The 14,897-nt window shown below is 35.6% G+C and overlaps 2 protein-coding genes across 4 annotated transcripts; both read right to left on the bottom strand.

Annotated features, from left to right (window-relative positions):
* Nucleotides 1-6,000: 6,000 nt before the first annotated feature.
* LOC137710871 (putative E3 ubiquitin-protein ligase RHB1A) lies at nt 6,001-8,978 on the bottom strand. The gene is made up of 5 exons (XM_068450024.2): nt 8,702-8,978; nt 7,908-8,034; nt 7,203-7,638; nt 6,889-6,998; nt 6,001-6,788 (listed from the first exon to the last, which is right to left on the bottom strand). The coding sequence occupies exons 2-5, from the start codon at nt 7,971-7,973 to the stop codon at nt 6,762-6,764; spliced, it is 639 nt and encodes a 212-aa protein (XP_068306125.1). The 5' UTR covers nt 7,974-8,034; nt 8,702-8,978; the 3' UTR covers nt 6,001-6,761.
* Nucleotides 8,979-9,683: 705 nt separating this feature from the next.
* Nucleotides 9,684-13,967, bottom strand: LOC137710933 (uncharacterized). Of its 3 annotated transcripts, none has more exons than XR_015963593.1 (8): nt 13,713-13,875; nt 12,783-12,957; nt 12,244-12,674; nt 11,059-11,197; nt 10,672-10,805; nt 10,208-10,274; nt 10,047-10,118; nt 9,684-9,944 (listed from the first exon to the last, which is right to left on the bottom strand). XR_015963593.1 is itself a non-coding variant. In XM_068450100.2 (8 exons), the coding sequence occupies exons 3-8, from the start codon at nt 12,433-12,435 to the stop codon at nt 9,867-9,869; spliced, it is 678 nt and encodes a 225-aa protein (XP_068306201.2). In that variant the 5' UTR covers nt 12,436-12,674; nt 12,783-12,970; nt 13,713-13,967; the 3' UTR covers nt 9,684-9,866. The 3 variants fall into 3 exon arrangements, 2 of the variants coding, with proteins under 2 accessions (XP_068306201.2, XP_068306200.2); XM_068450100.2 differs by having other exon boundaries at nt 10,212-10,274; nt 12,783-12,970; nt 13,713-13,967; XM_068450099.2 differs by having other exon boundaries at nt 10,212-10,274; nt 13,713-13,967.
* Nucleotides 13,968-14,897: the final 930 nt, after the last annotated feature.

Raw genomic sequence — 14,897 nt, 5'->3', positions numbered from 1 at the left:
AAGGGCATAGCTGAATCCAAATGAAATCATTCAGGAAAAGATAATGAATGACAAATCCACAACTCATGATTCTGTACTTTCAGAAAAAGAAAATGTCCTTGATAAGACATATGTCCCTGAAGAGACAAAGGTACATGAAAGCAAAGAAATCTCCATAAATTATGCATGTACTAATGAATCGTGGGATCATAATGAAATAATCATCGACGATATGTTCGCATTCGCAGTAGCCACTGAAATCATATTAAGTGATGATATTGAGCCCCGCTCTATTGATGAATGCAAACAGAGACAAGATTAACCTATTGAGCCCCGCTCTATTGATGAATGCAAATAGAGACAAGATTAACCTAAGTGGAAAGATGCAATCCAAGCAGAATTAAATTCCTTAGAAAGGCGAAGTGTTTTTGGACCAGTAGTCCAAACTCTTCCTGATGTAAATCTCGTGGGTTACAAATGGGTATTCACAAGAAAGCACAATGAGAAAAACAAGATTGCAAGATATAAAGCACGACTCATTGCACAAGGCTTTTCGCAAAGACCTGGAATTTATTATGAGGAGACATACTCTCCTGTAATGGACACAATTATGTTCTGTTACTTAATAAGTTTAATGGTTTCAGAAAAACTTGACATGCAACTTATGGATGTCATCACTGCGTATCTATATGGAGAATTAGATACTGAGGTATACATGAAGGTCCCATAAAGACTTAAGTTTCCTGAAACAACTAGCAAACCACGAGGTATGCTCTCAATCAAATTAAGGCGATTATTGTATAGGCTGAAACAATCTGGACAAATGTAGTATAATCGTCTCAGTGAGTATTTGATCAAAGAAGGGAATACTAACAATGTCATTTGCCCTTGTGTGTTCATTAAGAAATCCAATTCTGGATTTGTTATAGTGGCAATATATGTTGATGATATGAACCTAGTTGGAACCCCTGACGAGCTCAATAAAATTGTTGAATACTTGGAAAGCGAATTTGAAATGAAAGACCTTGGGAAAACAAAATATTGTCTTGGCCTGTAAATCGAGCATTGTGCTAGTGGAATTTTGGTCCATCAATCAGCTTACATTGAAAAACTCCTGAAGCGATTTGGCATGGACAAGGCTTATCCACTCAGTACGCCAATGGTCGTTCATTCTTTAGACATTAAGAAAGATCCATTCTGTCAAAAAGAAGATGATGAAATGGTCTTTGGTCTAGAAGTACCATATATGAGTGCAATAGGTGTTTTATTATATTTAGCACGATGTACTATACCAGATATAGCTTTTTCAGTTAACTTGTTAGCAAGGTATAGCTTTGCTCCAACAATTCATCATTGGAAAGAAGTCAAAGATGTTTTGCGATACCTTCGTGGGACAACAAACATGAGTCTCTTCTACTTAAAAAAATCCACAAATGACCAAATTCTTGTTGGATATATAGATGCTGGTTTTCTCTCTGATCCATATAAAGCCTACTCATAAACTGGATATGTGTTCAATAATGGAGATACAACAATCTCATGGTGCTCAACAAAGCAGACACTAGTTGCTACATCTTCAAATCACTTAGAAATACTTGCTTTACATGAACCAAGTCGTGAATGTTCTTGGTTAAGATCACTGATTCATCATATCTTGAATTCATGTGGTCTAACTTCAAAAATAGACACTCCAACTGTCATCCATGAAGATAATGCAGCATGTGTTGCCCAAATGAAGGAAGGATTCATCAAGAGCTATAAGACTAAACACATATCTCCAAAGTTTTTCATTGCACATGAACTTCAGAAGGCTAAAGTTATTGAAGTCAGACAAAACTGTTCCAATGAAATCTAGCAAACCTGTTCACCAGATATCTATCAAAGTGCACGTTCGTCTTGTGCAGAGTATTGGATTACGTCGACTTACCAATCAGCTAAATTTGAAGAATGCGGAATCAGGGAGAGATACATATCAGGGGGAGCATCCATGATAAATGCATGTTGTACTCTTTTTCCTTCGATTAGGATTTTTACCACTGGGTTTTTCCTATCAAGGTTTTAATGAGGCAATATAAACATACATAACACTATATCAAGGTAAAGTTGTATTCTTTTTCCTTTGCTATGGTTTTTTCCCACTAGGTTTTTCCGAGCAAGGTTTTAATGAGGCAACTAATGTTGATATGTGGGCATCCAAGGGGGAGTGTTGTAGAATTAGTGGATGAATGCCCACTCAAATGAATAAAGACTTGGGAATAATATTTGATACTTTCAAAAGTGTCATCATTGTATTTGGATGATTGTTATTACGGGAGCTACTCTATAAATAAAACACTCTGTGTGCTATCAAAACACATTGCGAAAGAAAGAATCAAAGAAATAATATCAGTATCCATCCCTCTCTTTATCTGCTATCCTTTTGTGTTATAGCTACTAAAGTTATAGTGTAATATTTTGCACCCACTTCGCTCCTGTCCCTAGCAAATGTTATTTCTCTAACTTTTGCCTATTTATAACAGTATTATATATATATTTATTTTTTTTATAAAATCATACATCTTTTAGTTTGCATAAAACTCTTAAATTCTATTCACTAATAGTTAAAACAATAGGTCTTTTTTTTTTTCTCTTTACCCAACGACACTCATCCTAAAACTAAATTTAACTCTTATATTTTGTAAACAAGTCAATAACTCTTAAAATTAAAATCTAAAGTCTACTTTAGTTTTATCCAAAAATATTCTTTTACATTGCCAACCAAAAGAATAATAAACTCAACCAAAAGAATAATAAACTTTGAGCTTTTCCTCCTTCCCTTGTTGAATTTCATATGTTTTATCCTCCAAATTTCCAACCCAAAACAATATTAAGGTTTGTAAATCTCTCTGTTCTCTTTAACTTTTTACTAATAATATAGTCTAAAAACATGATCTCCCTAGCATTTTTCATTGACTTGATATTGGAAGGTTAATTTATTTTAATCCTCTTTAATTTTGATTAACAACTCTCTATATTGACTTGATATTGGAAGGTTAATTTTAACATGAAAAAAAGCATTTAGCGCCTAAAAGAAATTAATTAGCTCATAACTCCAAGCATGTATTATACACTCTGGTAAACATTATCTTTTTTTTTTTTAACATTTAAGTGAGGTCCATCCTCACATAAAATACTGGCTTCGCCACTAACTAGAGTTAACCTGTTGGAGATGGGAGCATGGCAAATCAAAATACAAACCAAACCCATAAAAATAACAGGGTAATGCTAGAAAGATTAAAGTTGTAGACAAAATTTTAGAAACTAAAAGATATAAAAGTTGATGATTGGTTTATTACGTAAGTGTTGATAAACGTGCTCATTTATATAGGTGATACATCATTTAGACCATCTCCAAAGATGACGCCAAATTATAAGAGTCAAATTACAATTGATGGTTGATGTGGCAATCTGAAGTCTTATTTCAAATTTTATACTTCTCCAACTGAACTATCAAATGTTATTTTATTATTTAAATAGAACTTTAAATGGTTGTAATTATAAAAAAAAATGTTGAAACAAAATTTTTATTGGTTGAGATGTTAGTGGAATAAGGGATCTACCATTAAAATTAATTAAAAATAATTTTGACATTGATGTCAAATTTAACTTCAAATCCCAAAACCTTCAAATTCACTCACAAATAGCATTTTGGTTGGAGAGACATTTGATGTCAAATATGCACAATGACATTCCACCTAAGATTTTAACATATTTTTTGGAAATACTCTTAGTTTACAAATTTTATCTCCAATTTAGTTTCTCTCACACTACCCAAAATAATATTAAAAATAATGATTATTATAATAATAATTGAATGAAAATATATTTAACATGCTTGATTTCATTGATTATTTTACTTTTTTAGTGATGCTATTTATAGTGTTCTTCACTAATCACCTCAAACCACCAGTCCTAGTGCTAATCTTCACTATTCACTAATCTAGCAGGTGGAGTTTGCTGGGTTACGTCCACCAGTGGGCCTTAACTCAAATCGAGAAATTTGGAAAAATAATCAAAATTTAGGCTCTATATAAAATTATAGTGACGTTTTTAAGTTTATGATAATTATAATTAAAAGTTGATATGAAAGTACTGATATATCCTTAAAATGAATTTTCCTATAACAACCAAGAAACAAAATCCTACAAAAACACTCAAAACGTTGTTAGTTTTCATTCTTAGGATTGAAAATACGTGTAAGAACGCAAAATCCAACTGTCCATATATGTGTATTTTAGATTCCTAGAGTTTCTCAGCAACCAAACAGAGTATAACAAGGACCCAAAAGTCATATTAGTTGATATCTCTTCTCTCAATTTTTGTTACGTGGATTTTTTTATCTAATAGTTTTCCTGCTTTTACTTGTTTGTTCACATATAAGTCCCATGCACTGCGTCGAGGGATGATAAGCCTTTCTCAAGCTTCTGCAAATGCAGCAATTCTACTTTTCTGATGCAAATGAGAAGCGCAAAAAAAACAAAGGCACACATGCATAAAGATATGTATGCAATAGAGAGAGAGCTAGAGTTACAAAGACAGTGGTGAGCTAGGCGCTAGCTTCGGTGGAGATGACGGTGGCTGCGGAGTTGATAGTGTCAACGCTGCTATCCATGATTGCTTGTGTGATCCCATAAAGCTCGTTGCTTTGCTTTTGGAGCTAAATTCCTCTTCTTTTTTTTTTTCTCAAACAAACAACTGTGGCGAAGATTGACTAAATGGGTTTCGAATACCCTGCTATGTGACCGGAGAACGACAGTTTTCTGGCTAGATTCGACTGACATGGCAAATTCGATCTGAATGAACATTTCTCGAACCTGAATTTTAAAAATTTTCGTTTTGGTTTTATGGGAAAACTCATTTTAAGGGTATGTTACTAGTTTCATGTAAAATTTCGGTTTTAATTATCATTAACTTAAAACGGTGGCTATAATTCAATATAGGGTTCAAAATTTGGTTAATTTTGCAAACGTCCCACTCAAACCACGCAAGGTGCTAACCTATATTTACTTGAAACACGAAAAGCACCCAGTGAAATGCTTTTAGGTTAGAATAATGAAGTTGTTATTGGAGCTTCAAAGTAGTCATTTTGCACTTGTTATTAACACTGTTCTAAAAATCTCTGCCTAGCACCAGCGCTAGGCGGCTGGCCACCGCTCCGATTAATGCCTAGGCATTTGAAAATTAAGAAAGGACGCCTAAACCTGATGAGGCACCCACGTAGACACCCGCCTAGCCCATCCAGACCCGCCTAGGCACTCGCTTAGGTTGCGACTCACTTAAACAGAAAATAGATAACTTTCATTTTGTAATTTATTTTTTTTCAATAAATTATAACCAACTTGCAGAATAGTTAAAATGCACACACATTATATGTTTGTTCCCCATGTTTTCATTATGTTCCAATACTTCATAATATATATATATATATATATATATATATATATATATATATATATATATCATTCTATTTTGTGATTTATGATGAAAAAATATATATTTTAAGTATAAACAAACACTTATTTATACGAAATATAATAGATTTACTTAAATCCGTCTAGTCCACTTAGGAGCCCTCATAGACCCCACCTAGCCGCCTAAGCACTAGACCCCAACCCGCCGTCCGAGTAACGCCTATCGTCTTTTAGAATCTTCGTTCTTAATCAAGAAAAATAAGGGTACGAGTGCAAATTGACTAGTTGAAAGAACTAAGCAACAATTCCCTGGAAGTACCCAAAAAAAAAAATCACAGAAACAATCAGTTGGAGGTGAATGCGTTTGCGAGTGTTTAGCATGGCACAAAAAATCGCAGTAGTGCTTTTTATCAGAAGCAGCCTGGGGAAGTACCTAGCAAATGTATAAGCATCAATGTTGTCTTAAGTTCAAATATCGCAAAAAAAAAAAATAGAAAACTTCAGCTAAGCACCTCTGTATGCTTAAATATTAACGGAGTCAGTATGCCTTTTATAAAGGGAGAAGCCATGGTGACCGAAAAAGAGCAACTTATATGTATATATGTATAGTATTAATAAAAGACAGAACGTTGAACATGTATAACACGAATCTACATGCCGATCAACTCAATCAAAACCTATCACCAACTCGTCGTTATATACATAAATAATCTGAAAAACCAATATGAACCTTCCATCACCTTCCATCTTCCATTACACTAAACGACTCCACCACCAGCAAACGGACCAGTAATTTGATGCCATTTATATGACAAGGGAGAGAACAAAAATCAGCAGCACACATATGGCCAGGCTCACCACAAGAAAACAAGGACGAAACTATACTCTGAAAAAACAGAGAACAATGCGTTCACCTTTCTTGTTTGGAAACTAACCTGCCATTGTGGACAACGACTCTGACTACTATCCCCGTCTTCAGTAACTATTTTAACCCAAGTCATTCATTCTATCATTCATAATACTTTGCTCTAAGATCTAAGATGTATGCACTACAAATAAAAAATCGAGTTCAATACTAATTTCATGCCAGTGTCAACTCTAACCCCTCTTCCTTTTCATTATCATTGAGTTGAAAGGAATCAAATGCACGAGGGCACTGCATTTGAACGAGCATAGCTCCACAAACAAAACCAAAAACCAACCATATCTGTGACTGGCACCTAACCGTGAGCACAGAATAGGAGGAAATAAAAACCTTCGTGCATTTGTAACCTCGGCATCTCAAACCATACTTCAAAATGGAGAGAACTGGACTTCAATTGCTGGATGATACTAGATTGGAGGCTCAAATATCATTTCCTGCATCATAAGTGAAGAAGAGGCCTCTCAGTATTGTGGGTGACAATGGATATCTCTTCTCTTAAATCGCAACATAAGGAAAATATTAAACAAGGCAAACCTGATCACACACAGGACATGTGTCACTTCGTTCCATCCATTCAAGAATGCAAGCAAGGTGAAAATGATGATCGCATTTTGTGGTAATTTTTGGATTTTGTGGATCATACTCTGCAGAGAAGAAGGGAAATGATCTAGTAACTGAATGTGTCACATATTTAGAGGCAAGCGGAAAAACAAAGAGTGCAGTTTGAATGGACAACTTCAAGCAACAATGTCGTTGATCATAAGAAATTAAATGAAGGAACTTCCTCTTTAAAAGAAAGTTAAGGGTTTAATTATACAATTCTAGAATGGTTGAACCAAGGACTTTACCTTCCAAACAGGTGGGACAAAGATCCTCTTCCTCCATTGTTAAAGTAATAGATTCCACTGATTTCGCAAGTTCAACTTCTGACTTCTTCAACGGATCAAGTTCTGAATCAGTTTGGGCTTTGCAGTCCGCACCCTTCAGGTCTTCACACTTGGGTGAAACTTCTCGGGTATTTCCACCAACTGCTTCTTGAACAGAATCAGAATTTGTTGCTGTCTGCAATGCTGATTCACTCTTGCTGCCACAAATCTCTTGCACCGATGGTGGAGTATGAGGATCCTCTATAGCCACATCATATGGAATAGGGGCAGGAGGAGGTCTATAAGTGTCAGGTATTGATGTATCCAAATTTGTATCAACTAGGAGTCCAGTAGAGACTGCAGAGGCACCTCCTTGGCGAGACGATAAAGGAACATGCTCATCCGATGTCCTTGGAAACTGCATTGTAATTCAAATTCACAAAAATATGAATAACAAGAAACAAGATAAATCACAAAATCAACTTCACTGCCAACACACTGATTTAAAAGACTGAATTCATTAATCAAGTCAATTATCAAAGGCCAAATCCACTTAAAACATTCACAAGAAACAAATAACCCCACAAAATGTTTTTAACAAAAGAGACGCAACTCAACACTAAGAAATAGAAAAATAAAAAACAGTATTTAGAATTTAGAGCGAGTGAGGGAAAGCATTCTACTTACGTAATAGTATGTTGGTGCAGCATTTAGCTCCGTTCCTTTGGAAGAACAGCAGCAGCAGCCTCCCATTGTCTTCTTTTACTTATTATCTCTGCTGTGGAGAACTCGAGGCACTTGGTGCCACATATCCCTTAAACATAAAAAACGAAAAGGACGTTTGTTAGACGACTGCAATAAGATGAACAATTTGCCCAAAATAAACAAAAAACCTACAATTGATGATTTCAAACCCCATGACCAATAACTACGATTCAAGTCTTGACACCCGCGGATTAAACCAACTGTTCAAACACAATAGACCCTAAACACGTTCCTAGTGATATTAGTACAAAACCCCCACCATGGTAATTACTGCAAAACCCAACAAACCCATCATATTAGCAGCAAAACCCAATTCATGGAGCTTAAAAAATAATTAAAAATTAGTGAAAATCCAAACTTCTCCACAACCAACACCCAATTCTATACACTTCGAGCAATTATCACGAGTAAAACAGCATCAAATTATCATGGAAGCAACTAAAGCAATCAAATTATACACAGACAACAAACAGCATCAAATTATTAGAGAAGCCATAAACTAAAAGCCTCAGCAGTCAATACCAATACACTTTTAAAAAGGAAAAAAATACATGATCAGCCGAAAAATCTCAAAACCAATGAATTAAAAGCAGAAACAAAAAATCGAACAGGATTTTACAGAAAAACTCTTGAAAAATCGATAAAAAAAAACAAAGAGGAAGAAGAAGTAAAAAATATCAATCCGAATTTAGCAAGGGTTTTAGAATTTTGAGTACCTTTTTGTGGATTGAAGACGCTTCGATCGGAATCGAAATTGCAATTGGGGATTTTAGAGGAAGGGAGGGAGTGAGTGGAGAGAGAGAGAGAGAGAGAGAGGGTGGACTTGTTGGAGAGCGTTTTGGAGGGGAGAGAGAGAGAGAGAGAGAAAGTGGCTTTTCTTTTCAGGGGGAATAAAACAAAAATACTAAATTAATTAATTATGCTGAAAATTATGAAATATAATAAATAAATACATTTTGTTGCAATTTTGGTATGGGTTTGTTGATTGTTGTTATACCAATATTCACAGGTGGCAGTGGCATATGGGAAAACCAGTTTTTGGGCTTTTTTGTTCAAAGCCCACTAGTAGGTTATAAATTTGGATCCTTTTTAGTTAATTTTGAGCCTAAATCCCTTACCATTTCAAATCCAATTCGGTCTCTTTTGTAACTCGACTCAAGATCTAACCTCGTGATCTTTTTCTCGATACAACGCTATTGAGCAGTGGGGAGTTTGGTTAAGTCACATTGCATCATTAATAATCAAACTCACCATGTAAAAGCCGAACACAAGACTAAAAATATTACTAAAACGATACGGCAAAGATTCCTACGTGAGTCACTAGCACGTGTATACTCATACGTATGCTTTTTTGAAATACATGATCAATGCTTCACCTAAAACCATAATTATCTATACAATTTAGGTTTGATTAGTCCTACTTCCACCAATGCTTTTCCGTAGTTCAAAACTGTAAACAAGAAATAAAGGCACTACATCTCAGCAATCTACTCCCTCTGGTGATGCAAAACCGCTCTCTCACTCTCTCTCTTCTCACATAAGACCATGTCTTATCACGTGACGAGAGAGAGAGCTGGGGATAGCAGCCAGAATGGATAAGTTATTCGCCCTCGGCATTCTGCACATTAGATTTTGTACGAAACCATATGCTTCTAAAACCAAGCACATCATATGATACTCAAATGGCAGATATAATGATGAGATTAATACCTAATACTGATATAGAACAACTTAGGTATGAGCCCTGTATTACAAAGTTAGGATTCAAGGGATCGATGTCACCGTACTAAATCTGATTAAATCTGACCTAACGGTTAGGTTAGTAGATACATATGTATATTATTATACAACCATATTTCCTTTTTTTGACATTCACATTTCTCATTCTGCTTGTTTCCACTTCCGACACCCGGCAGCATCGACAAATTCAGTGACCACCGATACCTCATCCAATGGCATCTGCAACCAAGAACAATAAATAAGACGCAGAGGATTCTATTTGTGCATTCAAAGCATATATGTAATTTTCTGTGTGCAGAAACATGAGAGAGAGAGAGAGACCTGCTGCGATGTAAAATGTCGTTGTGCAGCATTGATCAATTGTTCCCTTGTTGGATTAGAATTGCCGCTTAACTACAATTTCAAATTGCAAGAGCAGGATTTAGTCGAATGATTTCACAACCAGGCAGAACAAACAAACGAAGAGCAGGAATCAGCGATACCCACAAGATTGAAGTGTCTGCAATACCTCCTCAATGAGCTTGTTCCTAGTTTTCCCAAGTTTACTCTCTGATCATCCACACAGAAGATTAGGCAACACAATAATGGGTGTACATAGAAATCGGAAATTCATACCGCATTAAGTGTAGAAGGATAACTATATATCAGAGCATGACCATTTAACTTAGCCGGAAAATGTGTCATCTACTAGAACCATTGGAGTGACCGATGCAAGCATATTGAAGCAAAGTGTTTGTTATTACTTGAGTAGGAAATCATAAGCAAAAGCGTTCTATCCAAAGGCGTTAAAGCAGTACACTCCCAATTCATAATTTTTTATTCCTAACAAAATTTACAGCATTGTTTTTAAATAAGTGAAAACATATTGAGGAGACTCATTTAGTAGACAGGATAAATTTTCAATGACAAACATGAACACCCAGATCTCACTTTCCAAGTTACTTACCGATTGGGGTGCTTGGATGTATTGAACTTCTCTATAACTTCCGCGATTTACTGACTTCGTTGCTGAGGGTGGAACATATGGCCTTGAAAATCGAACTCTTGGTTTACTATGCTTATGGAACTCAAAGCATCTAGCTGCCAAAAGAAATACAATGATGAAAATTAGATAGAAGCTCCAAACAAATGCCAAACAAAAATATCGTAAAAAGAGCAACCCAATACACAAGGATCCCATCATCAAGATCTGAAAAGGGACAGATGTAAAGTCGTATCCCTCATCCCCTAGAGGCTGTTTTCCCATTTTGAGTCCACAACCTCCAGGTTGCAATGTAAAAACCTTAGAAATGACTAAATTGACGCTTCATCAGGTATGGTTTATGCAACTTACAGAAATCATTCTCCTTATCACCATGGTCAGAGCTGCCGCTAGAGTAATCAAGATCGCTATCTTCCTCATTCCCTTTAGGATGTTCCAGCACACTCAACGCATTCCTTTGCAGCTTAACTTCAACTCCATTTTTCAGAACCTTGCATCGCCAAAAATTAACGGTTTAAAAAATAAATCCCCACAATGCAGAACAGGATACTGAAGTGAAGTTATAAGATAAATCATCCACAAGTAGTAATAACAATGAAAATCCATACTTGAGACTCAAGAATTGAAAGAATTAGTATAATAACAAGCCCTAGATGGCAATGATAAGAAGGATTACATAAATAAACTTAATTCAAAAAGCTTAGGTTATGATCTAAACAAAATCGCAACCGATAAACTGAACCCAGAACAGAATTTCTGATACAAAATATCCAAAATTACATTTGACATGATTGCTTATATGATGCAAGAAGATAAAAAAAAGAATGAGAGAAAAATCCAGACTCCCGCCAATGACAATGCACTCGGAAAAGAAGTACAAATTCCAGTTGTCCCCTCCAAGAAACTTAAAACCCTATGATATTCATAAAATTGGTAGGAAAACGAGTGAGGATAGGGTGCTTATTGGGCCTCAATAAAAACCTTGCCGGGGATTTCAATCCAGACGAAGGGAAAAAGAGTGTCCTGCACATACAACTAAGGAACTATCCTCACAAGATACAATGAAAACCCTTATATTTGTTTGAAATGCAAAACCCCCAATTGTTCTCACAGCAGGAAACAACGAAGCACATGAAATGATATGCCTCGCTGTCAACTAATGCCTAATTTTGTGGGTCATCACATAATTTTAGAAAGATATTCCCTTTCCAACGAATACAACATAAACACAATTTTTTTTAATACAAGCGATGTTGGGGAGAGGTAATGAAACTCGGAACCTTGCTCTTAACGAACCGAGCTACAAGTTAGTTTCACAAACACAACTTTTATAGAATAGAGGAAAATGACTAAACGCCCAGCTTTTCCTTTCCCAACAAAAACAACCAAAATTATCAACAAATCCACTTGGGAGCAAAATTTGGCAAAACAGTTAAAAAATAAAAGCAATTATGGTAAACAAGTCCACAAAAACCAAATTAAGAAATAATTAAATGAAAACAAAATAATTTAGAAAAAGTGAAAAAGGAAGAATACCAGCCAGTGCCAACCCCCAAGCCCAACAGCTTTCTTGACCACGCCTTGAAGACCCACCAAAACAGACTTTGTTCTGTTGTTTCCAGTGACAATAACCTTGGTGTGCCTGGGAAGAACTGAAAGTTCCTCATCTCCGCTTTCGTCCCGAAAAGGCGATAGCATCCGAGAACCACAGAGCTCTGGCTCCAGCATTCTTCCCAGTTTTGATCACAAACTAGAGCTTCTACTAAACCCAATCAAACAACCAAAACCAAACCGCTTCACAGTCCAATACCCAACTTCTGAATTCAACAATTTGAGATACAAAAACCCATTTTTTAGATCCTAAAGGCCTTTTCCTCAAATGGGTTTTGCTTACATTACTACTAAAATTTCCCAGACAGATTCATGAACCAAATTAGCCAAGAAAATCCAACCTCCAATTCTGATCCCTGTGGCAGAAAGACAAATGAAGGCCTTATGTTATAAATAAACCCAGAGACATGCAGTGATTGGAATTAATTCTAGAGGGAGGGAGGGAGGGAGAGAGAGAGAGGCACCTTTCTTCTTTATGAATGTGTGTAATTCTTGAGCTCTGACACGAAATCTTGAGGGAATTCTTCAATGCAAAACAGACAGAATTTCAATCACTGCTTCACGGGCAACGATTGATCACATTAAATGAAGCACTATTTGCTTCAGATCAAAGATTTATGCTTTTCATCAAGCTTCACTCTGCATGCAAAACCTGAATCAATATATACACACACTAATATATATACACACATATATTGGATTAGTTTTCTCACACTTTCTGCATTGAATAAAATTTTGGAGCGGATTTTTATTTACGAAAATTCATCAGAAACAGCTGAATTTTTTTCTGAAAGATAATAATGATAAGAAAAATCTATTTACTTCTATGGTGAAAATACGTCAGCACTCAACCAAGGCAAATCCCAAAACATTTGTTTGGCAGCTGCGAAAGTGTCAGAAATAAAAAGTTTTAAATTTTTTTTGGCCTATTTAAAAGCTGAATAAAAATTTTATTTAAACAACCCCCGCTTAACTGAGCTAATCAGACAAAGGGTACAGAAAACCATCATGATTAAATAAAGCACACAAGAAAAACAGGCACAAAATTTTTGATTTGACTGTTTGTGCCCCCACTTTCTGGAACTTTTTCATTGTTTTTTCAAAAATAAGCTCAACCATGCATCAAAATTTGTTAACAACAATGGATTATTACAACTTAATGACAATACAACCAGTGAAAATTACAAAAAACAATCAAATAATTAATCCCAATAAACCCCAAAAGAATAAAATAATACTAACAGTGAGGGAGCTGCTAAAATAGCAACTTTTGGAGCTAAATTCAGCAAAGATATGAGCTTGAACCAGTAAAAAATTGCAAATGGCTGAGACACGAAATGTGTCGAAAACCCAACTGGAAACAATAAAAAAAAGCACAGAAAAAAGAGCATTACCTGTTTGGTTGTCGAGAAAATAACAGGAAGCTCTGAGAAAAACCCAGATGACAAAAAGGTACCCAAGACAGGATTTTGAATAATATGGAGTGATCCTGAAGATTGTGGAGAAATGGATGATTTGAAGATTGTGAAAATGCAGAGGCGTTTTCTGAGAGTGAGTGAAAAGGATTGGAATTTGCTGATGGAGAGAGAAAGTAGAGAAAGGGGGGGGAGGAAGGAGCACACTAAATGCTTACCAACTGTCAATGGAACGACCTGCCATTTGCCGTACCGCCATGCCTTTGTAACCGGTGGAACCGGGTATAGCCGGTTGAAATTATAGGCTCCGGCTCGGCTAGGTTTTGTGAGCCGGATGGTTTTGTCGTGTAGTGGGAGATTTGAGGACTACAGCGTGGCCCAAACATCGTGTCGGTTGGCAAAAAGTGAAAGGTTCTGAAAAAATTAGAAAAAAACTGAAACTGAAGTCTGAACTGAAATAATTCGGTTTCCTTTTATAAATTGAAAAAATCGAACCAAATATTAATTTCGGTTTGGTTTTCAATTTTGACTACAACCGAATCGAATCCACTCACAAATATTAAGGAAAATTAATAAAAAAGAGCTTGAAAATTTTAAATTTTAACAATAAGGATAAAATAAGGGGCAAAATAAATAGTATCGGAATTGACTTTTTAATATAAAAATATGATTTTTCGTTACAGTAAACAGTATTGAGAACTTTTCGTTAAAGTTCCTTAAATATTATAAGATCCTTGTAAATTTCAGGAAATTGGAAGTGAGAGATTCAACCCAAAAAATTGTTACTCTCTTTTTTAACTCCAAAGAAATAGAAATTTATGTTGGTCAAAAGTAAAAGGCTGTGAAATTCTACCCAGGGGGTTTCTATTTATTCAACAGTTGTCGTCTATGAAATTTAAATTAAAGCTCGGAATGTAGCCGAGGGTGGCAGTGTGAGCAGCTGAGAGAAGCCAACCTACTAAGCCCACAAACTAGGAAAGCCCCGAAAAAAATTTACCTTATATATTAATACTACATAAATATGCAGAAAACAACCTATGTATCAAAAACTAATAGCATGTTTTTTGGTAACATGTAGCTCCTCGTGTTTTATAAAAGGGTTTGTCCCCCAATCTTCAGGTCTTAAATTCAACAAACTAATTTTTCTTCTTGAAAAATTGAATG

Source organism: Pyrus communis, chromosome 6, assembly GCF_041283825.1.
Source record: "Pyrus communis isolate YQ-2024b chromosome 6, ASM4128382v1, whole genome shotgun sequence".
NCBI lineage: Eukaryota > Viridiplantae > Streptophyta > Magnoliopsida > Rosales > Rosaceae > Pyrus > Pyrus communis.
Note: the sequence above shows the minus strand (reverse complement) of the source record. Positions and strands in the feature narration are given on the sequence as shown.